The sequence below is a fragment of the Gouania willdenowi genome, chromosome 15, assembly GCF_900634775.1.
Source record: "Gouania willdenowi chromosome 15, fGouWil2.1, whole genome shotgun sequence".
NCBI classification, from domain to species: Eukaryota; Metazoa; Chordata; class Actinopteri; order Blenniiformes; family Gobiesocidae; genus Gouania; species Gouania willdenowi.
The window spans coordinates 12,113,698-12,141,255 of record NC_041058.1 but is presented as its reverse complement, the minus strand read 5'-3'; the positions used below and the strand labels follow the sequence as shown (position 1 = coordinate 12,141,255).

Sequence of the window (27,558 nt, the reverse complement as noted above, 5' to 3'; positions counted from 1 at the left end):
AGAAGATACAACAGCCAGGAACGCATTGTTCTGTTCATGTTACAACTCCATGTGTCCATCTGCTGGCTGTTCACGGCTCTACCATGACGTAATCTTCTGGTAAGAGGAGGTATTACTGGGAACAGGAATGCTTTTTTTATGTTTTTTTTTTTTTTTTTGTTGAAATGTTAGAGAATGACACAATTTGGTTGAATGTTTTATTAAAAAAAAAAAAAAAAAAAAAACGAAATAAAATAATTCTGTCTCATTTGGACAAACACTTTGAACACAAAGAGACAAAATAACATGAAATTTACAGGTGGACAAAGAACAAAAAAAACCACATTTAGTAGAGACAAACATAAACGTGATCCTGGCTGAAGCCCTTCAACATTACAGAGCCACATTCAGAACTAAATACATCTCAAATAAAAATATGGAGTCATGTTATATTAAGCATCCTGCTGTGCTTTTGAAAACTGAGGAACAGTTTCTCTATGTACATGAAATGACTACGGGAAAGATGGCGAGCCTGGACTCTAATGTGTCGCTGCCAGCCTCACTATTTAACAGAGCAGCTACTGAGCAAGGAAATTATTATATCATCATCCATCGGTTGGATCCAACATGAACTAAAGATTAGTGCAGTTTTTTACTTTCTTTCTGAAATTTGAAACCAGTCAAACATTGTTTTAAAAGGATCAAATGTACGATAATACTCTTTACAGTTTAGTCAGAAAACAAAACTAAACATTCTTCACAAAGAAACCTGATGAGAATATGGACAGATTCACATTCAAGGAACTCAATGTTTGCACACTTGAAAATGAAAAAAGAAAGGAAAATTAAAAATATCGACTCAGCTTGTTCCCCTACAAACAAGTAAATTATCTGCAATTTTGCAAACAAAAAAAAAAAAAAAAAAAAAAAAAGCAGCCACATTTTATCCAAACAGGTAAATTAACTTTCAAAAAAGTAGGTTCAAACATGGCTGGTGTTGGTTAAACACTTGGACGAATGTTACACACACTTTAAAATTTAAAAAAATAAAATAAAAGCTAACGGTTCCTTTTTACGACTGCCCTTATGGAACGTCGTCAAACAAGTAGAGGAGTTGAAATGATGATGTTTAGGCCAATCTTTAGATAAGGCTGGCATTGCTCATGTGTTTACATGTAATACATTCATAGTAAGAGCGATGGTGCCGGGGTATGAGCCAACACCGCGGCATACAGACACAGAACATGTACGTACTCAATACTGCTATACAATCAAGCTAAGAAAGGCACTGGAGTCAAGTTTTAAATCACATTAGAATCTTATGCTTTGAATTCGATATCTATTAAAAGATAAAAATCTAGAAATCTTTAGTTGGACATTTTTGAAAAATAAAGTTTTACATTTTTAGAAAAATGTTTTTTTTTTTTTTGCACATTTCACTTATTTTTGCAAAGACCGTTTACAAAAAATAAGCAGCTATAAAAACAAATGCGTATGGCATTTTGGTTCATAAATGAGCCTAAAAATATCAAACATCCAGACGACATTTAGTATTTTTGTGCTGCGAGAGATGAACATTGATAGTTGATCGTTTTTGACCAAAACAAACATTTTTAGAAGTATCTGGAAATGCTTTATAGATCTGCCATAGATCCTATAAAAGGAAACATAACTACTATGTTAGTGCTCGGAGTTTCAAAAGAACTACCAGAACAAAAAGCAGGAGGTGGGCCACAGTGCTATCCATTAGGACAGGGACGTTGCTAAAGGACAGCGCTACATAGAACAGTGCCTTCTTCCTCTGAGAAAAGCAGCACTTATGGAAGTCAAAGAACCCAGGGCGAGCTCACTGGATGTCCAGTCTGCTGTACTTTACGCTGCGGCTCCACTGCAACGCTCGCAATGAAAACGGCACCTGATAGTTTCGGGGCACTGTGCCGCTCACGTTCTCCTCAAAGTACTGGAACATTCTGTACCACCACACCCGGGAGAACGGGTTACTCAGAGATGCCTCCTTCAGGGTCTGAAATACAATGAGAGGCCAGAATGCTGTTAGAAACTTAATATAAACCATCAATAATGTTGAGCTGGTGCTAGGGCTGCTCGATTATGACAAAGTCTTACCAGAAAGACAATTCTGGGTTAAATTTGCTGATGCAAAATGCCACACAGGTACATTTATTAACAAATAGCTGCACAATATGTCTCTCTTTTCAATTTTTCTCCTTTAAGGGACAGCACGTGTGAGTGAGATCTGTAGTGTGGCTTGTTTAAGGAAAAGTCTGGGTTAGGACGCATTTAGAAATCCATGTAAGCTTTTCATGCTGTATTTTAATACAAAATAAGCCATAATATATATAGATATATATATCTATATATATTAATATAGGCGAAATTGTCATTTTTAATATTGCCAAAATAGAAAACTCAATGTATCTTGAATCTCAATATATTTCCCAGCCCTAGTTGGTGCTACAGTGTTGTTCACACAGCTTTCATATTCAAATATTATTCATATTCAATATGTCAAACTATTTCACTTAGCTTCAACCATGAGATGAGACGCGTGTACTCACCCGTTGGTTTGCCATTGTGTGGTACCACCAGAAGAGACGTGTGGTGATAAAATATGCAACGACTACATCCACAGTGTAGTGGTCATGGGCCAAGAGGATGCAAAAGATTCCCACTGCAGATAAAGTCCAGCAAAACCAGTGATACCACCAGAACCGCCTCGGTGAGTCTGCCCAACAAACAAACAAAAAAAACCAACAAGAACTATTACAGCAGAGATTTTCACTCTATGATGGGGAAATAAAGCTATTCTCTTCACCACTAGGTGTCACCACAATATAAATAGAACACATGGTAGATTGAAACCTACATCTGAGCAAATACACATAGAAGTTTGTTTTTATCAACACGTGTTACTTGAATATACTGTACATAAATTGATCAATAGTACAACTTTTTCATCAACACAGTAGCTGAGTGGGTGGGTGACAGAAAATAGGTTTGAAAATGGAAATTCCTGCTTAGATAAAGATAAGATACGTAGCTACACAAATGAAACTATTATGTTAATAGATGTTTTAATTCTGTACACTTTTCCCTGTTTTCTTAGTATCTACACTTCTATGAAAGGGAGTTCGGAAAAAGCAAAACACCGCAAAATAAAAGAGAACCCTATGTTGAAAATTAGATCAGGGACATTATCGTGTATTAGTACAGTGGTTTCCCAAACAGGGGTACGTGTACCCGTAGGGGTACTTTAACACCTCTCAGGAGGTACACAAGCATTTGACATTATATATACAGTATATATATTTTTTTTTTTTCATCCATCAATAATAATTTGTGGCACAACTCTTTAAAATACACCAAAAGGTGAAGTTCAAATTCTTAAATGAGCAAAACATTAGAAATAAATGAATAAAATGGCCTTCATTCAAGGTTAATGTTGGACGAGACAGGAGGGAAGGAAAGAGTTAAGACGAGCATGCAGACACAAATATTGTATAACATGAGCAAAGGGGTACTTTTGATAAGAAATAAAGGCTAAGGGGTACATGGGGCAATACAGTTTGGAAAACACTATTAGTATAAAGCAACTATGCACACACACACAAGTCCCATTTAAATCAACAATCCCTTAACGTCAGCAGAACTTACACTCTTTGATGAAAAGGTAGGTCAGCGTTAGCATGACGGTGTGGCCGCTGTACAGATAGTCCCCACACATGTTGTGGGACCCTGTGATGGATAGACCCCCGCCGGCGATCATTTTCATCACCCTCCTCATCTGAGCCTCCCAGTTCCCCATAAGCTACAAGACAAAAAAGCCATTAATTTCAGCAGCTTTAGAAACAACAACAGTAAAAATATAATAATTAATACAGTGAGGGATCAGTGATTCCTGCAAGACAATGTTTTCTCTTAAAAGATGAACAGTCTTGGTTATGTTATACATATCATTCTGTCTGTATTCTTGTTTATGACCATAGCTCACCTTAGTTCAAAACTATAATTATTTTTCTACATGTCTTTTGAGGAAATCATCCATTACATAACTTTATTTGCTCTTTAATTATCTCTCTTGCTGCAGATATAAAAGGCACCCTTGACCACAAGTTTAACGTTACATTTACTTTGTAATCATGTTTTATTTTTGTTTTTCTTCAAAAACAAAACGTACTCCAGGAAAAATGGTTAATTAGTTTCAAACTTAATTTCTAAACTCCTGTAAAACAGACATAAGATTTTGTTTTGCACGATCCTCTTTAAGAAAACATTTGCAATCCTGGAAACATCACTTTTGTTTTCTCAAGCACTAGAAAAGCTTTTTAAACCCTTTAAGTCCTCACTGAGCAAACAAACAATCATTCAGGTACAGTACAGATTGTACAAAAGGAAATGCTGCAACTTCCTGTGTGGGAGTTACAAAAAAAAAAAAATTACTTGAGTTCTTGCTTTATTTACTCAGTAATTAAGTATCAATAATTCTTGTTTTATTATCAGATTTAGATTTTAAATAATTACATCTTTGAAGTAAAACAAAACCCTGCTGAAAACAAATGTAATTGAGTATAAAGTTGTGTTTATTTATTCTTGCCCAACTCTTGACATTTTAGTCAAAGTATTTCTATGTGCCATATTTTGATGTAAAATGTGAGAGCGACTGCCCTCTATAGCAGTGGTTCTCAACCCCAAAAATAAAGGTGCCAGAGACCAGGAACTGTACATGAATGTGGTTGAACATGTGGAGACAGAGCCATCTAAAAGGGGGAATAAAGGGGAGAGCTTTTTGGGGCTCATCCATAAAGTCAGCAAAATGATGGTCCATTGTTCTATGAATCTGTGATAAACACATTTAATGTGACATTTTGGTGGCTTCTTATGCCAAGAACCAATACTGTAGACCCCGCCCCCATTATAAAAACTAGCCCTTGTGGACTTTGCAATCAGTGTCTTTAGTAAGAATGCATTTGCTCAAAGAGGAGGTGGGGAAAAAAAAGTTACTGTTCAAACTTTGTGTATGCGTGTGTTACCTTTGGAGAGCATTTAAAGTGCATCCCTGGAACAGGCAAAGTAGTGATGTACATTGTCACACACCGGTAGAGATAAAGTGTGCCTACGATGAAAAAGAAACGTCTGCCTATAATTGACCTACAGGGAAAAAAAAAACAAAACAGGAAATAAGTAACTAAAGAAAAACAGACAATTTCATTGTTGATATTTGAGCAAAATGAATGCCTGAGTGTCTCGACCTGTGCTTGAGTAAAATCCACTGTATAAGCCAGAGTGCAACCAGCAGCATCCCATTGATCTCACAGATGGAGAAGGCCCACTCTACCCTGTTGAACAGGTCGAAGAACTTATCAGGCAGCGGTGGCGTGTGCTCCTTTGGTGGCACTCGCTCGTGAACCACTGAAATGATAATGGTGGTGGTGACAAAGCAAATCACGGCGTAGATGAACGCTACGCCCGTCTTCCCCCACTCAGTGGGGAACGTAAAGCGAGTGGCTTCTGTTGTGGGGATGGTAATCTGCACCATCTCCTTCCTGAAGTCCTTCATGCCGTTTCTCTGGGGCTTGCTGGTTCCGTTGGGTAATCCACCAACATGTCCGTTTGCGTGGCCGTTTTTGTGAGCCTCGATGTGCGTCTCGATCCGTAGAGTCTCGAGCCGCTCCAAAAGCTGTTTCCCACCGTCGGAGGACACCAGAGAGAGAGGAGGCTTCTGAAAATCCTCTTCAGTGATCCTGAGGAAAGTGGGCCCGTCCATCTGACGGAGGACATCGATGTACTCTGGCATCCCCTGTTGGCTCAGCCAGTTGGAAACGTCCTCTGATGACCATGTCACCACCTTCTTCATCTTCGTCTGTGTGCTAAATGGCAGATCAGGCCAGACCTTAGACAAGAGGCCGACGTTCACAACTCTATTGGCTGTCTACGGGGCAGAGGTAGTTCCTCTCCAGGTTTGGCACATTTTATTTGTTTTTTATTTATTTAGCACCCAGATGGAGCCCAGCATCCTCCAAAGGTGAAGAGGTACAGAGAAAGCAGCAGGGTCAGAAGATAATTGAGTAACAGTGGAAGCCTTCTTTAATTAATCGACTAATTCCACATACTGCACCCCTGTTGGAAGAAACAAACAAAAACAATATTATTTAGGGATGTAAGGATATATCCAAACCCGTTTCAACCTGACACTATATACTAGGTCTGCCGACTTTGGTCGTTTAGTCGACTAATTGGCCAACGCTGTCATGGTCGACCAAGACTTTCAAAAAAAATGAAATGCACTTATATAGGTGATAAGGATTAATTATCAAATATAATTTATTTAATGCCTAAACATGATTCTATGTCCAGCAACAGCTGTGTGAGTACGTGCTGCACTGCAAAAAAAAAAAAAAAAAAAAAAAGTGTTGTGCTTCAGCTGTCAGCACACACTGTGCACCTGTGTTTGTTTCCCCGTGCGCTGATCTGATGTTGACATCAACAGTTTATTAATAAAAGCAGGCTTACCACAAAAACAAACAAATATGTCATTTATATGAGGAAAAAATAGGTTTAATTGTCGGTTTCAGGTCGAGCACGGATATAAATACCTAATGTCGGTCCAACCTGTGGGTTTAACTTTTGCTTTGTCGGGTTCTGGTCAAAGCTTGAATAAGGTTCATATCATTAATGGTCTGTGTTTAAAAGCAAATCGGCACCACAAAACGCCAAAGCAGAATATATGTCTCTCTTTTTCCTTCTCCTCGTACTCCTCTGCACCTGCTCATTCATTCTCTGTTTTTTTTTTTTTGGGTCGACTAATCGCTACCAACCATTTCCTTGGTTGTCTACAGCCCTACTATTTATTGACATGCGTGCGCGACGAGTCAGAATCCATTTATGCGTTTTTCTCACGCTAATCGAAACACCACCTTATTTACCGGGCAATGTACCAACCTCGCCCGAAACAATCAAAAAAAGCCAGAACCGTTGGCACAGACACGCGACATACACACACCAACACATACACGCCTTAAGAAAAATATGTAAATTCAAAACCAGGAAATTAAGCAAACTTGTTTTAGATTTCCATTTAATGTTTTTAAAGATACATATATATATATATACTGTATATATATATATTGTACACTATATATATGTTCAACTTTGCACGGTGATAAATGAAGAAATGTGCAGTTTATTTTGGTTTAAGAGTTCAAACGGTTTGTAAGAAGGTTATAAGAGAAAAATATGTTAGTTAAACATTTTTTTTTGACAATTTAAATAAAATCTTAAGTATTTTGACTTTTCTCCAAAATATGATCTCTATGTATTCAAACTGAAAGAAGTTAAGCACATCATTACATCTCAATCTTTAATTTGAGGTTGTTGTTTTTTTGGTTTTTGGTTGTTAAATCGGGATTAGAATTAAACCGTTGGTTGAATGTATCCTTACACCCCTAATGTTAATCACATCTTTCCTTTGAGTGTTGTTTCAAATTCAGAAACAAAGACAAAAACAGTCTGTTACATTGCTGTCCTTATTCGGAGATTATTAAAAGCTTAATGTCTACCTATATGATTTCCTTACTTTTACAGAATTCTTTTTAAACTGAGACAAAATCTTGAACAAGCAGAATAACTCCCAACATCTGCTACACATCACTGGTTTGTTTACAGGCCGTGATGTCAGCGGTTAACTCGGGTGGGCCTGCCAGAGCCAGAGCTTGGAGAGCAAAGTACAGCTGGAGATAAGTTGTGATCAACAGCTTTTGAGAGAGAGGGAGAGAGAGAGTGGATGGGAGGGAAGCAGAGTTCAAGGAGGAACTCATAAATTAGAGTGAAGGTCGGCGCCGAGCGATACGTCAGCAGGGTCCCAGTCAGCAGAGCAGTCATCCAGCGAGTCCCGCCCCTGCTCAGCTCAGCTCAGGCCAGAAAAGACTAAACACATGGATGGCAGAACAACAGTGGACCAGTACCTCATCTCACCCCAGAGGCCTCTTTCTTTAGCCCCTCTAAGGTAAATAAACAAGACTGTAAGCTAAGTCAACATTCAATAGTCCATGAAAATAGATAAATAAATCCAGCACACAGAGCAACACAGACTGTATATTGTAATCAGGGTTCCTACAGCTTTCGTCAATTTAAATTAAAGACTTTTAAAGACTTTGTTTATTGCCATTTGAAATAAAATTTAAGACCAACTTCACAGTAAACATAATTGGAGAAAAAACCTACCAAATCAATTACACAGAGTTAGGGTAATTCTTTCCTAGTGTCTAGTGCAGATGTGCAACTGGTGGCGCCCAAAGTAAACACACAAAAATACACAAAATGACAGAAAAATACACCAAAAAAACAGACAAATAATCAAAATTACTCCAAAAACACAAGATGACTACAAAAATAGTCAAAAAATAAAAAACCATTAAGAAAAGCTTTTGTTGGATGGGCAATTTTCGTTTAGTTTTCAAAATGAAATAAAATCATACTTGTTATGTGTTCAAATTTAAGACTGTTTTAAGACTTTTAGGCCTTATTTTAATGCCTTTTAAGACTTTTTAAGGATCTGTGGGAACCCTGGTAATGCTGGCAAAGTGATAACAACTGTATGTCCACAGACTAAACTGGTGAATAATTTAGAAGTTGCAAATGAAAAAAACAATATTACAATAAACAAAAGATTTTATGCAGATGGCTTCTTTCAAGAAAAAAAAAAAAAAAAAATTACACATGACCTGCCTGTGGCCCAGTGCATACACATTCTTTGTGTTTGAAAGGGAGTGGGTGGAAGTATAAGCTTATTAGTCCCACCCCTTTTCCTACATTACAGTAAACAAAAAATCAAATTGTCAGCATCCTGATTTCTAACCATTGCTGCTGTTAATAAATTAATTTTGTCTTATCTTTATAAGATTTTGATTATAATACACACAAAAAACATTATGCACTTTCAAAATTGTCATACAACACAAAGATATTTTCTTTATAATTTATTTGAAATTACTTGATTTTTGTACACTGCTGCAACACAAAAAGCTTTTGCTTGTTGGACCTAAAATCTATTTTACTTCTCAGTTTGTAAGCCTTTCCATCTTATTAAAAAGCTTTTGAATGTTTTCAGGTAATAATTTATTCTTGGCCTTAAATACAACTTGAATTGTGCGACAAAATCTCTAAATTTATGTAACTTTGACTGCAGGAACAATGGGTTGGTATCATCTAAATACATTATCAAGCATTATGTAAAGTTTAACCACTGATTGTAAATTTTTTTGTAATTATTTCCTCCAAACTTCTGCGCAGTATGTGAGATATACATCAATCCATTAACAGTTAACAACAGAAATGAATCAGAGATTAGCCGTAGCTGAGTCGGCTGTTTGCTGAGGACCTTTGGTCAAAGAATCAGCTTAAGAAATAATCCCAATCGACAGAGCAAATGAGGGGAACAGGCCAACTGGAGCTGTGAAAGGTAAACACCAACCAGCTGCTATCAGTGGGAAACTTTGGATTATTGTTCCCAAGACATTGCATAATATGTTTATTGTGCTGCTTGGAGTAGATCTGTACCAAATCTCTGCAGCAAAACTAAGAAGCATCTGGTGACCGGTAGGTAGACTTTGTAACAGGTTTTCCAGGAATCATAGTACAAGTTGGCCTCAAGCATGATCCATTCTCAACATTGCTTTTGGCAAAGAACTACAAAAACTTGAACTGGTTTATTTTCCCTGTAGAATCACAAAAAAATGACATCAAAAGAAGATGGTCAGATTGTTGTGTCCGCCTTAGATAAAAACTTTTTCCCTACGTATCTTTTTACTGATCTGGCAGCAATATGCACTCTGCATTAAGAGCATAGCAGATGTTTGAAGTGTCAAGGAGAGTCGTTTTTCTGAGAGCCCACGAAAGGAAACTGAGGGCATGCCAACAAGCACACATAAAAATAACAGATGATGCTTATGAGTCAATGATGCCACAGCATTACTTCTTGTTTCCTTGTAGATTATGCCACAGACGCCAAAAGCCAATTACATTTTACTTTCGATAAAGACTCAAAAAATTAAAGGTTACGTGTCATCCTAAAATATCTAAGCTCTGTACAATGAATCTTGTGGTGCTACAAAAGACTCCTTAAGCTTAATAGACTGCACTGTTTCCTAATCTTACAATATTATCACGTGTCCCACTATGCGAGGTGGACTCATAGATTAATATAATCAAAGATAGTTTGCTATAAAAAAAATATACATATATATACATATATATATATATATATAAAAGGTTGAAATTGCAAATGGTTTCAGTTTCAGTTGGTGAAACACCAGAAATACAAACTTCTACAATGCATCCATCCACAGGACTCCACATCCCACAATTATTCTATTTTAATATTACCGGTACTTTATTCTTATGTGTATGTTTTGCTGCTAATTAAGAAGAGCTGCTAAACTGTTTTTGTTGTTTTAAACAATAGCAATAAAGATCTATTCTATTGTAAAGTGGGCAATAAAATTTGGGTTCATGTTTCATAAACACGCTAGTCTCTAAATATTGTGTTTAGTGTCAAATACAGTAAGATATTGCGTTGTGTCAATACAATTCCTGTCTCTCAGTGCTTAAAATAACTGAATAACAGTTAAAATAACTGAATTAAACCAAAATAATACTCTGAATCTGACCACAAATGTAATTAGAGCTGGGTGATACGCCTGAAAAGTGTATCACGATGTAAGCGTTTCATATCGGTCGATATCGATAATTATTCATTTGGTTTTTTAACCTGTTCAAAATAATGACCAGAAGAAAAAAAGGCCAAATTTAAATACTTTTATTTTAAATGTAATCTTTAACATTTAAAAAGAGGTCAACAAATCTATAGAGAAAAAAAAAAAACTTACTTAATTAAAAAAATAAACCTATAAATGTACAAATATAGACATTAAATAAATGCTTCATCAAAGTAATTGTACAACGCAAGTTTATAAATAATAAATCAGTGCACAACTGATGTAAAACTAACATCTCTGACATGAAACAAACAGCAGGTTATGTATTAAGAAAATATTAAAGGCAATTTTGGCATTCATTCTCTCATTTATAATGAAATTATTTTCTTAAAAAAACAAAAAGCACATGAAAAGGAAAAATAACTAATAGTGTTTTTACTGTTTAATATAAACCACTTCTGCTGAATCTTGTTTATCTTATATCTGATAATGAGTTATATATAGTTATGGTTGATAAATATCTCTCTGATTTCCTCTAATTAAACCAGATCAGGCTGATATTTTAAAATTAATTACTGAGAGCAGTACTAACAGGATATGTTGGTGTAACAATAATAGCAATAGTTACATTACGGTCTAATGGGACCAGCTTTTTCTGTGATCATGTGAAATATAATTAGAAATATTGCGTTTCACAACTTGGGACGGATAAATAGTGAAATAAGTTTAAGGCTAAACATTTAGCTTTTATCCTTCCATACAAATCTTAAATCTTCCCATAATTAAATCTGTGGCTCTTTGTGGTTTAATGAAAGTAAGCCATGTCTTTTAACTTGGTCTCTTCCTTTTATGAAGAGTTTAGCATTAGCTCTTAGCCCAGTCTCTGTGTTGGTGGGTTAGCTTAGCTTAGCATTAGGCTTTACACCGATCTGATCAGCTGTATCAGATCGGCCGATATTTAGCATTTTATGCAATTAATGTGATCAGCTGTAATGTCTTAATTTCCAATCAATGATGTCATTGTTGTGATGAAACTTTCTGTAGATGCTCCCATTGCATTGTTTTATCTGTCTCATTTACACCAAAGCGTTGTTTGCTTTACATGACACAGCTTTATTTCACTCGTATTTGTACACAAAGGTGAAAACCTATGAGTGAACGGCAAAAATGTCTAGCGGAGCGGCTGAGCACCAGTCTTCTTCCCCAGTCTACTGGCTCTGAAAGTGGGGACAGCATCTGCTGTTAGTGTGAGAGTGTGTGTGATTTTTTATTCAGCCCGAGCATGTTAAAAGAGAGTCCTAAAGCTGAGTGATGCCTCCCATTTACTTTCGCTTTCAAAGTGGACACGTCTGTCTGTTTCAGGGCGGTGGCTGACACAGAAGCGTGTGTGCCCCACCCCCCTGTGCACTTGTGAATATGGATTATAAGCAACGGCAGGTTTTGCGATGCTACAGTCAGTAAATACGTATTTGTTCCTAATGCTAATGCTAGTGGAAGCATCACATAGTTCCAGTGTGGTCTGCCTCCGCAGCTTCATCTCCAACTCTCTTGTAGTTGCTTCACAGCAGTCATTGAGTATCACATAGAACTCCGGTTTAATTCAACAGCTACAACGTTTATTTTGCCAATCACTAAAAACGGCATACAGCTTATAATCGATCTGCTCCATTCTCACACTCCCCACATGGTCGAGCGACTAGGGCAGGGGTCTGCAACCTTTACTCTCAAAGGAGCCATTTCACCTCATCTCACCCCGAATAAAGTCCTCCTGGAGCCAGAAAAATACCGCCTCAATGTAGACAATACAGTGTATTAAATTCTATACAGTTAAAATTATATAGAATAATGTTTGATTTAATTTGATTTATATTGATCAAGTAAATGGCAACTTAAAAACAGTTTAAAATAAAATAAAATGTATTGACATAAAAAAAATAACAACAAAACCGTGTCTTGCATCTTCAAATTCTTACACATTTCAGTTTACATGAACACAATTTATATAAATATTTTTTATGTTAATGTATTTAATGTATTAATGCATGATCATGTGGCCAACACATGCTAATTGCTAATTTCTTGCCACACATAAAGCATGCATATTTAACCGGCACATTGGTAGTTAAAAGAATCTGTTCCCACACAATTAAAATCTCTATTTTCTTCCAGAATAGTGTTTTTGTTGGTTTAGTTATCTTACCAGGGATTTAAAACTTAAGGTTAACCACAGGTGCAGGAAAGTTGATGTCTGTAGATGTTGCAGGAGATGAAGTAGGAAGGTGCACAACGTGATTTATTTTTAAGTTAACAAATTGTTATATCATGATTTTATTTGTCATTAATCATTAATAGCCTCTGTAAGAAAATAACTCTTTATTTCAGTATTTTTTTAAAGCTATATGGAGCCATGGCAAAGGACTCAAAGAGCCACATGAGGCTCCAGAGCCGCAGGTTGCAGACCCCTGGACTAGGGCATTCATTCGCAGTTAAAGGGCAACATACCCACCCACACACACACACACAACAAACGTTCCACTCCCTCACAGTCACAAGGCTGCGTTTAGGTCCCGAAAAATAGTATCATTTGATTTTCCGGGAATCTGTATCAAATAGTACCAAAAGAATTCAGTCGTTACCTAAAATAACAACCTGAATTCATATGATCGAATCGGTGATTGGTCATCATTTTTTTTCGGTGATCAGTAAAATATGAAAACTACTAATGTACGTGTACAGCTACTTTGGAGCAGCTCAAGCTGTTCATCTGCCTACATCCCCAGAATGCCTTGCGGTTCTGGGTCAGAGTTTTTTTTCCAGGTTAACGGAGTTCAGTGAAATTTTCGAACATTCTATGGCACATATTTTCTCTAGTATTGCGATAAATATCGTTGTAGTTTTATCATCAAGGCCTAGCTGTAATTGTAATTTATAAAGTAAGTGTTTCCTCTTTAAAAGTTGGATGAAGCCAAAAAGATTGAGTGGGAAGGACTAGTTCAATACATGTGGCGTGACCAAAGAGAGATCCCACCCAGGAGCAAGATTATGTCGAGTTGACAAAAAAATGCATACACACCATGTTCAGTGCCCCATGTTTAGTCAGGCCACAGATGACTCATTTACCACAGCTCTGTTAAGCCTTTTCTAGTAGTGGTGGTGAGTCAATCCACGACAGGCAAGAAGCAAATGTTTTACACATAAAAAGGGCTTTGCAACAAGTATCCTGCAGCCATAGTCTAATTAAACATTTACTCATATAAATGGTGGCTGAGAACCACTCTACTCAGAATGTGATTGTACACAGCAGCAAAGGATAGGACCTGACCATAAACTAGGTTTAATGTGGCAGCTGGATCACTTACTTTCTTGTCTTTTTTTTTTTTTATATTCCCGGCCTTATCTTTATTTCATCAGCAAAACTACTCTAGAGACCCAATTTTACTTTGTTCCTCTGCCAAATCTGACGTGTAAATATGAAAGCCTTGTCAGACTTATCATGTCAGTTGAAACTGGTACCAAATAAAAGATAAAATATAGGTAATCATCAAAAATAAAACAAGGCAACAAACTGAAATGTCTCTATTTTACATTTTACTATTAATTACGGCAATATACAGTACTGTACAATTTATACAATATGAATTTGTGATAATACATAATGTAAAAATAACAAATTTAATAGTCATGCCTCATGACATTATTACACAATATACTTTTTTATTATATCTTATACCATACCATCATTCATTGCTGGCCTGGTTAAAACCGCTGCTCCAATTCCTTGTATTTTGAACCAAATTCATACTGGTTTTATATTATTACTTTGCTTTAATTCATTCTTTAGGCTGTTCCATATTTTAACCATTGATATTGGTATACCCATTATTTTCAGTATTGATCTATGGCATTTTGCATCTTTAGATTTAGTTTCCATCTTAAATTACATTCTTGTGTTTTAGGAATAGTCCATGTGTGTGATAACTGCATCTTGTATTATTTATCAGTCTGATGACTCTTCTTTTCATTATGAATAATGGTTCGATGTTGGATCTATACGTATTCCCCAATACCTTTAAACAGAAACTAAAATGTGGTAACAAGACTGTACAACATAGACAGGTATACAGTGCTTTTTGTTTAGGAACATGCCTTGTTTTACCCAGGACAGCAATGTTTCTTGGCAAAATCACTTGGATACACGAGCATGTGTCATAAACACATTTGTCATTGTGAAAAACGCCAGAGGCATTTCCTGCTTTTTATGTACATAACTTAGTTTTTCTGAACTTGTACATATGGTTTTTTTTTTTGTTTTTTTTAATATCACACTTTATATTTGAATTCTCCTTCATCAAATCGGTTTGTTCAACATATTTGTGGTTTTCACAGTGAAAAATACCCATTTTTTTCTACTCGGATTTGGTGCTTTTGTGTGATTTTAAGTCCATTCTGATTATGAAGCATGTCAAAATGAACAATTAACACTAAATTCAAATTCAAAGTTGTGCTGCAAAGAATGATATCAAACAGCACAAGCTAAACAGTTTTTATGATAAAATATAAAGTAATCAAAAAAGGCCAGTTGTACCATGGACTACAGAGGGTTAAAGCTCTGAGCAACTTACAATTATTGTATTACTTGAAATTAGAGTAGTACATTAGGCAAAATTACAGGAAATGGAAACGCCATTGTAGAAAACAATCCTTCCCATGGCCACGAGTCAAATAATATTGTTCAGCGGTTAGAATCATAGTCATGAAATAAACAAAATAGATCTGTGGTTACTGGTCATTAATGGTCATTATGAAAACATCTGGAGTCAATATAGCCACTAGAAAAGGGTTTTATTTTTTTAGTTTTTAAATCACCAAGGCTTTTGTCTTAATATTGAGTAACACAAAGATAAACAAATATCTAAAAAATATCTAGCTCATAACTACAAAGATTGAACTGCTTGACAAAAACATCCCATAGGGGTTCAACTTTCTCATTTTAATCTGTTCAATAATGCTTGCATTTAAAACTGATTTTTGTTTCTCCATTCATCACAATAAACATATTTCTAAGAATACATTGTTGCTCTTCCTCTTGGCTCATGTTCTCGGGTGTTGTCCTTTGTATGCGCCATTGAAAGACCTTTCTTTTATTCTTTTTTTTTATCTTGTGGGACAGTGAGTAAATAGTAACTCCCACCTGTATCCCTTTACAGGACGTTATAAAAAACGCCTCATGGGAAGACAATAGAAGGCCAATATTTGCATACCTGGTCCAACCTGGTTAAAGAAAAACTCAATATGGGTTACAGATTAACTCCGTATATTTCAGGAGATCAGGCCATAGTTAATTCCTTATAATTAAACATACTTTACATAACAGCAGTTGATGCAAAGAAACAACTTTTAAATTATTGTTACATTTTAATATCAGATTATTTCACCATAATCAAGTTTTCTTTTGAAGAAATGTCCAGATTTCATCTTTTCCAACCAATGAAGCACACATTAAGCTTTTAGGAAGTGGTGTACTCAGCAATAATCAGCTTGGCTGTTAGATGAACAACATGCTTGGAATGTGCTGCATTGTACAGTTAAACATTCACATTGTAGTTGCCCTTCAGACTTTTACACCCTGACCGAGTAAATCTCAAAAAAAAAAGGAAAGCATTTGACAACTTCATTATGAAGGAGCCCATCAGTCTACAAAATCTCAACGAAAATGTGTTTTGGATTTAAAATATAAATTGAAAAACAAAGCATTTTAAAATTGCCATCAGGAAAAACAAATTAATAAACATTTTAATTTGTCAAATAAACAAAGCTAAAAAAATAAATAAATACATGTTAAACTGTCAAATTAGAAACAATGTAATTGAAACAATCTTTACATTGAGTGAGTTTGTGCATGTGTGTGGTCTAGCTGATAATCAAGGAAATACACAAAAAGCAAAAAAAATAAAAATCAATGAAAAATAATGTGTTGTTTTTGGAAAAAATACCTTTTTTAAATATGAAAAACTTGAAAAATAAATGAAAACCTTGCCTTAAACAATTTGGCTTTTTCAAGTTTACAATATTAAGACTCACCGATTACAAGCCCACTTCCTATACGCTGAGCCACACAACCACCACAAAGACAACTCAGCTCAGAAACTGAATCATGCACATTCATTTGTAAATGGTGGGCAAGTGCATTAAGCATCATCTATATACAGGGGTGGAAAGAGTACAGAAAAAATCTATTTAAGTAAAAGTATTGTTACTTTGATTAAATTTGACTTAAAGTAAAAGTAAAGTCACTGGTGTAAAATGTAAAATGTAAACATTACTTTTTTGGGGGGGGGGGCCTCTCTCCCATGAAATAAAAAAAATAAAAAGATGTGTATACTGATCGAACTAGGTTCTTTTTTTATCATAATTTATTAGAGAACATCATTTCAAAATAACGTGCATGAGAACAAGACATGGTGTGGCTAACCTGGATATATAAAATAAAATAAATGTCAAGGATGTCAATTTGATGAGGTAAGTGCTTGTGTCAATACATCCAATAAATCACCTCTGAAAGCAAGAAATGCGTACATTATGTTATATAAGTCTATAAAACATTCTAGGTGGAATGAGCCGAAGGAGCAAAAAAATGATACCAACGCCCCAGGGTGACATGCGCGTGCCAACAAATACAGTTTTATATTATTAATAATAATAATAATAATAATAATTAGAATCACATGATCATGGCGCAAAACTGCTGATCAATTGGCTACAACACCTGTATCTGTTATAAAAAGAAACACGCACACAATGCGTAAAGACGCACAGTGGCTTATCTGGCACTGCTGGAGGACGAGGTGCACGGGAGACCAGAGTTGGCGCCAGGCAGTATTAAATGGGGGGTGTTAAGAAAACTTCGGGGGGCACAAAAACGCTCCGCTCTGAGTCGCACACAACCTATATGCTATATAAACAGCCACAAAACAAAGTTACATAACATACCTCTGATCAACTGGTCGCTCAGACACAGCCATCAGCAGACTCTGCTCCTCCCGACCGCAGACGTAGGTTTAAAATCCACTTTTTACGGCTTTGTTCTGTGAGCTTTTTATATTTCTCACCTTTGTGAATTTTCAGTACTCTATAAAATCTCTTTTCCTTTTCTCGGTTAGAACAAGTGGAGCAGCCTAAACTCCACAAAACATGGGCAATTTGATGTTTTCAGAATGAAGATTCTCAAGTTTCCTGCTCTCCATCAGAATTTAGCGCTGTGAGTGACGTCACGTGAATCAACAGAGCAGGCCATAGACATATACACACTGATCCTAACAACAGCTCTAGGGTACGTTTAATAGCACAAATGTAGCAGACTCCCGTCCGCCTGCGGCAATTATTTTACTTTGTAATGGAATCTATTTCAAATGTAGCGAAGTACTGTTAATTGAAACAAAATTGACTTAAGTAAAAGTAAAATTACAGATTTTAGAAAGTACTCAAAAAAGTAGTACACAAAAAAGCTACAGTAACGAGAGTAAATGTAATTCCTTACTTTCCACCCCTGCCTCTTCACTTGAAGCTTTGCCTGAAGGAAGTGTTTACTCAGTGATCTTCCTTTTCATCCCGTGGCCTTGGGCATGACAAACCTCCAGTAACATATCAAAGGCAAATGCATGAGACCAATGCAATATCTACTGTATACAAAAATAATCCTTGCCCTGTTGTAATTTTGACATGTGCCATCATTGAGATAGCAGACCCTTTTATTCTTCATGGCAGACATAGTGGGGGCCATATACGACCCTCTGTCAAATTTTGCATGGCCCGCAAAAATCAATCCCCATATCCCATGTATAATTTAAGAAGTTGGAAGAAATTTGTAACACAAGATAACTATATATAAAAAATACACACAAAAATATATAAAGAAATTACAAAATTACTCCAAAGAATCAAAAAGTACAAAATAATAAAAACACCCAGAAATATTACAAAAATACACAAAATGACAGAAAAATACACAAATTTACTCCAACAATATACACAAAACAATGACAAAACTACAAAATATATAAAAATTACAGAGAACAATTACACAAAATGACAAAACGACAATTTAAATACATAAAATTAACATGACACCTAAAATCAAAAACAACAAAACACAAAAATGACTTCAAAAACACAAAAAACAAAACACACACACACACCAACCCTTTGTTCTTTCCTGTGTTAATGCTCAGAATGATCATTATTTTAAATGCTGACATGAATGTTGTTAATGTGACCCTCATATCACATTTTTGTGGCCCAGCTATGATAAAAGTTGCCCATCTCTGCTTTACAGGCTGGAATAGGAATGCAGTCCTGACCGTACTAACAGTGTGTTAAATTAGATGGATTTTGTTTGGAAATCACAGAATAACTTTCAACTGTTTCAAAGTTTAAGCTGTCGTCATGTAAATAAATGATTCAATGTTGCTACTGCCATATTAAAAGTGTTGTAAGAACCAAACATCAAAGAGAAAAACAAATAATAACCATAAAATCTTTTTTAAATGAAAGTTCCAGTTAGACTAGACGACACGTAGCCTAAACCACAGACTGCTCATGCAAACTGTCTCAGGATGTAATACATATCTGCCGCTGTGCTGATAGGTACCATTGGTAATGACAAAACCACCTGTGGCTTTTTGAGTCACTGATGAGGATGTCAGGTTCCTTTTGCCCCAGAGGCCTGACACACAAATTGCCTTGCTTCTCTCCTCTACTCATGTGTTGCGTTTGCATCGGAAATGATATCTGGGATAGTGCACAAGAGGCTTGAATTCAATAGGGAATAATTAGGGTTCTAGCACATCTTTAGCTTACCTTTTCACACAATAACAAAATAAATGTATTGTGTGAAGAAGGCTGCTTTTGTAAATATGACCTTGATATTAAATTCTCGCCTGTCAAAAATAAAGATTTACTACTAGAAATAAAGATTTTTGGCCGAAACCGAAAATCAAAAATGCATATGCTTCTTTGAAAAAAAAAGAGCAAGAAGTGGAATAAAAAACAGTTTTTTTCTCAATATCACTCTCAAAGGGGTCTTTTTGGTTTTTGGCAAAAAAATTTGGTGACCGAAATTTTGGTGCATCACTATTTATTACTACTACTAAAGTAAAGTGTTGTTAGATTACCAATAGTTTCCACAAAATATATTGCTGTTGAACCAAATAATCGACATGCAAATTCCTTTTTGTATACTATTAAACTGTGTTTAATTAAATAGTGTATAATTTTCCTTTGGGATTAATAAAGGACCTATTTTTAATTTATTTTAGGTGAACAATCTAAAGCTTAAGTGATTTGAAATATCACACTTGGTTCGATATCCATACTGTGCCCAAATGTGGTTACAAACTACTAAATATCTATATTAAATAAAAATGAGAAGTTAAAATAATGTCCTTGTCATGGGTTACAGCCCATTATTAAAACGGATGGTGGCTCCCACAGGCACACACGCCAAGAACTTGAATTTATCTATTGACGAGTCAAGTCTGATCAGGGTTCTGATCAATTTACCCATAAATTGAATGAGATAGGTTTTCTCAGCAGTTAAGCTGCATTCTAGTTCAGTGTAATGCCGAAATATGATCCTGCTTGTTTACTTCAAGTTGCCAAAGAAACTGCAGAGAGTTGTCTGAGCTTGTTTTAGTGGCTTTGCCATCTCTCTGCATTCCAAGGAAAAAGCCCAGCTCAGGTATACACAGACACAAACCAAAACGGATTTCCTGTCCTCACACTGACAGATGGTACTACTCAAAATTCCTAAGCAATACTCCCAACATTCACCACTCGCTGAAATGCATTTCTCACATTCCTGTATCATCCATCTGGTTGAGAGTAAAAAAATAGAACCTCTCTTACATCTCTGATTTGAAGTCAAACTGTATTAAATCCAGTTTGTGGGACTTATTGTTCTTTTTTTAAAGAGGGGCTGAGGAAAATAACAAAACACTGGCAAGAAGTCAACCTTTTCTCTAACACTGACTTTGAATTATACACTATGAAAAACTGCTTGTATGCATATGTGGAGCAGTGGAGTAGCCATGTGTAGATGCTTATAGAAACTCATGGGAATAAGAAGGATTTTGACAATGTTTGCGCGTGGAATGCAGATATGGATTTTAGGATTATTAGTCACACAGATATAGAACTATATAAAGGCACTATTAAGCCTGGATGATAAAACGCTAACGATATATCGCAATAGAGATGTAATCAATATCAATAGAAACTATGTGCGACAGAATGTTTGATAAATTCACTGAACTCCATTAGAAAAAACCTGGAAACGTCTCAACGTATCCGTTGCGGTTAATATCGACACTCCATGGTTTGAACTACAACACATCAAAAACTAACAGTTCTTGTAAGTGATGAGATTGGAGTGCTTTGACAGGTGCAGTCTGAATCCAATCAAGGTGTTAAAATTGGCCACCATTCTTCACCAATAATGGATGAAACAGCACTGAAGCCACAGTGAATTGTTGTCAAGAGGAAATCCAATGAAGGCCAATGCCATCTAAGCCAGGTTGACATTTAAAAGATTTACTTAAGTTTACTCTACTCATTCAAGCAAAAAAGTATGTGGCAAATATAGACTTGACTTCTCCCTCAAACAAATCTTGTAACACCAACAACTTAAATAAATACACTGCAAACATGTCTGTGTGTACAGTTGACCAAAAGGTCAGTGCAGTGTGTACTTGTGCTTTATCATCCTGCTATTGTTATACCTTTAGGGCATCCTATTTTCCATCAGCGTGGAAAACAGATGGACAATATGGAATTTACTTCCTGAAATGGAAATGGCAATATTATCATAAATTTTTACTAAATCAAGTGTAAATTGCAACATGACACTGAATATACCCTCACATGCATGTTTCGGGAAACTATCTCAAATTTACACACAATTTGTCTTTGTAAAAAATGTCATAATTTAATCATAATATTACACGATAAGAAAGCTTTCACCTTCTGAAATGTAATTAGCTCTATAACACTGACTACACATTTCCACAACACTTTTTGCCATAAACGGGTGGTCTGATGTTTAGTTCAAGCGAGTAGCAAAATGCTGGATGTCAAATCTTGCACAAAATGTTGTGTGATCTCAGTGCGTGCTTGTTGCGCTGCATTTCTGCTGCCGATGAAAATAACTACAACAGTTAACTCTATTAATCGTATTATTAAGCAAGTTTGGCACAATTCTGGGAAGTTAGCCTGTAATGACATCAGATTAGAGAACGCCAAATGAAACTGGAATGAAACTGAAATATATAAACTGACGTGTAAATGGGTGAACTCTGAATTGGAATAGGGTTGTTTTGAAACAGAAATCTGTATTGTGTAAGGCTGTTCCCTCTTCTTATCTTGAAAACATACTCAAGTAAAAGTCAGATAACGGAAATGGAAGCAAAAACGATTACAAAACGTTGAAAGTTTTAAAGAAATGCAGCGTTTTATTAGCATTTGTATGCAACACACCCCGTTTCTACATTAGGGAATACCAAATAGTTTAAAAGGCAGCGAGGCAGATATGATTTCTATTGATTGCAGTGCCACAATAGTGTGTGGATGTTAGCTTGATGCAACAGTTTTCAGCGTTCTGGAGATTGAGGCGATCTTCACGTACATTTGGTCCAAACACCATTTGTCAGCTGAGACAGTTTAGCACAGCTGCCTCAGAGCAGTGCCCACAGAAAAAGATCATTGTTTTCACTAGGGGACAAAACAGGCCACTGTGCCTTGCTTGCTTGTCAAATACACCCGTTTGCTTGTTGAGAGTCTGACACGCAGTACTTTGTCAACACGGCTTCTTCCGCAGCGGGGATAGATACAGTGCCAACAATAAAGCCTTTCTAACGTTTTTGCCATACTGACATTAGCCATAGTCAGGCTGTTTGTCTATGAAGAGCTGCTTTCTCCTCAGTTTTACCACTCAAGTACATCCCTTTGTATTTTGATCAGATCAGCTGATTTCAAGTTGAAAGTCTGAGAATCACTGCCAAAGATTAGATAACTCTCAACACTTGTCTACTTCATAGGGATGCATCTTTTTTTATGTAGTATTACCACTATGGTATTACTATATGAACTATGGTAAAACACTCGCAAAGATTCTTAAAGTGCCAATTTTATTGTAAGAACACAAACATCATACTTTGGAATCAATAAACTACTACAGCTAGACACATTTGTTTTTGTCTTAAGTAGTGAAAAAAACTAAAAGCATGGTTCATCTATAAAATACAGTATATATAAAATGTTATCTGTCATCAATTTAAAATTCAATTGGAAAAACATATTCCATGAAGCTCAGCCCTAGAAGTGACCATTTTTGCGCTATCTTAGTCTGACATTGAGTAAAAAAACGAAAACAGAACTATTGTGTTGAAATTGGTCATGGGACAGGTTTTTCCACTTTACTAAATGCACAGGTCATAGACAGATGAAGACACACAACACTGAAAGCTCACTTCCCTAATTCTAAAGCCATGTGATTTTCTTGGTTAACAAATTCACAATAAAGAATGGTGGCACAATTCACCCTCTGACAAATGTTACTACAGTCTCCTCTTCTTCACCCTAATCCAGTCCTGCTAATGCCACTAAGGCACATTTGTAAAACTATGTCTGTCATCTTGTTTACTCTTCCTATCTTAACAAGTGCCAGAAATGTTTCTCTAACCATTTGTGGCACAGTGGGAGGGAGGGTATCTCAGGCTATTTTTTTTCCACTGCCAACAGATGATGATTACATAAACAAAGGTCTGTCTCTGTTAAAGTTCATGTTACACAATATTTATTGCGTTGACATTATTTTTATTTAATTAACAATTAAAGTAGAACTGTACAGACCTAAAACAGCTACTAACAAATGGTAATGCAGTAGATATGTTTCTGAAACTTCAGTAAGTAAGTGAGGAACCAACCTGACATAACTGAATCAAATTTCATACACCTATGCCGAGAGATTGGGATTTTTTTTTTTTATTTTGGAAACTGATCCACAATCAGTATATTAATCCGGACCCTCTCCAAAATCTAATGGAATCTTCCATCTATCTTTCTTTCCAAAATTTGTCAAAATCCGTGAAGTATTTTGGACGTAATTTTGCTAACCGACAAAACAAAAAAACAAACAAATAAAAGCTGGTGAAAATATTACCAATAAAAAACCACCAAAGTCAAAGATTTTGAGAAAAATGTGATCATTATTATCAAAGTAACACAAGTACATTACACCACTTTGATTCAGAGGAATTCAATAACTGACCTAAATGTTGTGTATTAACTATAGGTGGAAGAAATCATCGATTCCGCGATATTTCACCGCAAGATTATGGTATTGAGCTAAAAAATTTCTGAATCGATTTTCAAGTTTTTAAATGAAAAAAACAATGTGTAATTGCGTTAACATGCATAGCACATAAACGCTCAGTCACTAGTTGTCAGTGAACTACATCAGACCTTGTTAAACTACCTCATACCTCAAAATACGTTTAGTTGATAGCACTTTAATGCTGGGCACTTCAATAGATGTATGTGGTTACTTTTTTTTTTTTTTTTTTCTTTTTAAGAATTTAATAACTTAATAGAATCAGAATCTGTTGTAGAACCAAAAGTTAAACTTTTTTGAAAAACGTAATTTGACAGTTTGATAAACATACGGAAGTGTCTCTTCGTACGTAATACGTACCTATATACCAGCAGTCTATCCGTACGAAAGATGACGTTTTCTGAACTTTTTCTACATGAGTGTAATGTGCCTGTGTTATTATCACCGTGTCAGGGTGGCGAGTGGTCTAAGGCGCCTGACTCAAGGGTTCCTGTCGTGGGTTCGAATCCCACTTTTGACATGTATATTTTTTCATTTTAACATATTTAACATGGCAAATTCCACCTTTAAAAATACATAATCGAAAAAAATAAACATTTAAGGGTTAGTGGGGTAGCAAAAAAATAAATATGAGCTATAATAAAACTGACGGAACTTTAAATCACATGGTGCACGTGACCTAAACTGGCGCTGCATACGATAAACTGTCACATACTGATAGTCACTGCCTAAACATACCACTTCACTTGCCAGCGATATTGGTACTTGAATTACAGTTAGTTACCATTTATACTTGTTCTCACAAGTTTAAAAAAAATAAATAAATAAATTGTATTTTATACCAAATTGTACTTGTAAAGGTTACATTTATGACTATTAATCTCGCGATATATCACATTGTTTAGTAACAGGATATTACTGGATGTAACATGCAAAATTGTGAATCGTATGGCAATGCACACCCCTAGTATTAACTAGATAAAAATATTTCAATTTCCAAATGAAATATTTACTTGTAAAATAAGATGTGGTATTTCAAAATATGTCTAAAGTGTTGGTTAGGAACTACTGTGTGAGTTAATGTTTCCGTCTTACAGGGAACAAGTCGTGAATGACACCGATACGTTATTTAAGACAAAAAGGAGAAACTTTTCCCAGGTGTATATTTATTTAGTTTTTATGTGTAATGGCTGCTGAAGTAAACACTAAACAGGTAAATAGTTTCCATTGTCCATGCTACTGGTTCACCACCACGGTGTGATAGTGTACACACGGGTTATTATTATTAATCATCTTAAATGAACACACTAAAACCAGGTGCTTTCATTGAAACAGAGGCCTCTCCGCCACACTATACTACCATGGCTTAAAAGAGCTTACAGTGTGACCACCTATAAATAGATAAAGCAAGCTGGCGTCCTTCGTGCGTTAGCTAGCTAGCATTCTAGCATGTTAAAAACATACACAAACAGTAGTCTCTGTTGACAGGAAGATGCATTTCACTTTAACTAGCTAAATATTTTTTTTCCAGCTCGTGAACACACCACCATCGAGGTTTCAATCGACAGCTGTTAATAAGCTGATTAACCACAAGGCCAGTGAGCGGGGTTGTGCTAACTGTAACTGTTATTTAGGAGGCGATAGGGCGACAAGGAAAGCGGCTTCCAGTTGTTCCACAGCGGCTGTTTTTAGCCCGGGAGTCTGGGCGACGCTAGCTTATTAACTAACGGATACCTTCGCACCTCACTGTCAATTAGTCACTCACTCAATCACCCAGGGATAAACTCATACTTCACACAGCCAAGGAATTAAAAAACAAAACCAAAAAAAAAAGCTACTGTAGTAGTAGAACTCACCGTGTCACCAAAAACGTAGGGAGGCTTGGTGTTTAATGGAGGTGTAAAGTCGTTGTGCTGTGGACTCCTCCGTGTGTTGTATGGGAAACGGATAGTGAGTGAGTGGAAAGCTGCCGGGGAGTTCCCTCCACTCCGTCATCGCTGCTGCGTTCACGGTACAATAAAGGATCGGGAAAACGAGGACAAACCAGGACCTCACCAACAAAAACTAGTAAATTCCTATTTGACATTAAACTTACCTGTTTTTATAAGTTAAAGAATATCCACATTAGTCTATACACATGTTAAAATATATTTTTATTTGCTTGTTTATAATCAGCTGTTCTATTACACTGCCTTAGTAATATCAAAGGCTGGATTGTACGTGGATATTTTAAATGAGCAATTTTGAGTAGACTCGCTCCTATGGGGCCATCTACTGGTGGGAATTGGAACATAATTTATAATTCCTAAAATATGGAGATTTTTTGCAGCTGTTGCAGAAAGGAGACACAAACTGTACATTTTCTTTTAATAAAGTAAGATAATGAATTTACAAAAAAAGAAAGTAAGTTGTAATTTCCGTTCTTAGTATAGAAGCATATTTGTACCATAATTCAATTTGAAATAGATGAACAGAAATGCTTTTTTTATTTTTCAGAATATAGCTGCATTTTTTTCAACTCGTAAATAAAATATAGGAGATGCATTAAAAGATAAAATGTTCTTTATCTGTGTGTGGGCTGTGAAATATGGATGCCCGTTTCCGCCACAAAAAAAATAAAAAATCACCAAGGAAAGTCATAATTATGAATTAGTAAAGTCATAATTATGAGAAAGAAAGTAATAATTATGAGTTATTAAAGTCATAATTATGAGTTAGTAAAGTCATAATTATGAGATAGAAACATTTTTGGTACCCATGACACTGACCAGAAATCTCCATTTGTTGTTCAATAAACTGAGCTACTTCAGCCACATCAGTTTTATCCTTTCGACGCCAGAGCCTCTTTTTGCTTAGTATCTTTTCAAGGGTGCGTTTACTCAGCATATTTCTATGTGAATTTGCAAGCAAAAAAAGTATTTCATCATTTGTAAAGCCCTGTAATTATGACTTTCTATCTCATAATTATGACTTTCTATCTCATAATTATGACTTTCGTTGGTGATTTTTTATTTTTTTTAGTGGCGGAAACGGGCTTGTGAAATGTATTTTGAACAGGAATTGAATTTAAAAAATCAGTTACATTAATAATATCAATAATAATGCAAATTGTTTTATATAGGACCTTTCATGGACACATTAAACACAAGGAACAGGTAGCATATAAAACCAAAAAGTAATTTGTTCAACAGTGACTCAGCAAAGAAATGGAATAAACTGATGGGTTACAGATACAGAAACAGTCCCAAAATACCAGCACAATGTTTGCATTTGGAGGCAATATGTCAGCTGTGGGTTTGTTGATGTTTTTGTCTCCAAGGAAACTGATTCCATGAAGAAAAGTCATAATACAATTTTTGGAAGGAAAAACAAAAACAACAAATGAAACAGGGTTTAGAGGTGAAACTCACATTTTAGTTTCATATTTACCATGTAAACAAAGATACAAGCCTGCAGATTTACTTA

General features: G+C 35.7%; 1 protein-coding gene across 1 annotated transcript; it reads right to left on the bottom strand.

The window, feature by feature from the left end:
* Window positions 1-301: 301 nt before the first annotated feature.
* sgms1a (sphingomyelin synthase 1a) lies at window positions 302-26,195 on the bottom strand. Its single transcript, XM_028468596.1, has 6 exons — window positions 25,950-26,195; window positions 5,247-6,114; window positions 5,028-5,145; window positions 3,652-3,805; window positions 2,556-2,722; window positions 302-2,002 (listed from the first exon to the last, which is right to left on the bottom strand). Exons 2-6 carry the CDS (start codon window positions 5,849-5,851, stop codon window positions 1,826-1,828), a joined length of 1,221 nt encoding a protein of 406 aa, XP_028324397.1. The 5' UTR covers window positions 5,852-6,114; window positions 25,950-26,195; the 3' UTR covers window positions 302-1,825.
* Between the last annotated feature and the right edge of the window lie 1,363 nt (window positions 26,196-27,558).

Coding starts and splice junctions, on each gene's coding strand:
- sgms1a (XM_028468596.1), bottom strand. CDS start 5,851: ATGAAGAAGGTGGTGACATGGTCATCAGAGGACGTTTCCAACTGGCTG. Junction 5,146..5,246: donor TGGATTTTACTCAAGCACAG/GTCGAGACACTC, acceptor TTTTCCCTGTAG/GTCAATTATAGGCAGACGTT. Junction 2,723..3,651: donor CTACCTTTTCATCAAAGAGT/GTAAGTTCTGCT, acceptor TTTGTTGGGCAG/ACTCACCGAGGCGGTTCTGG.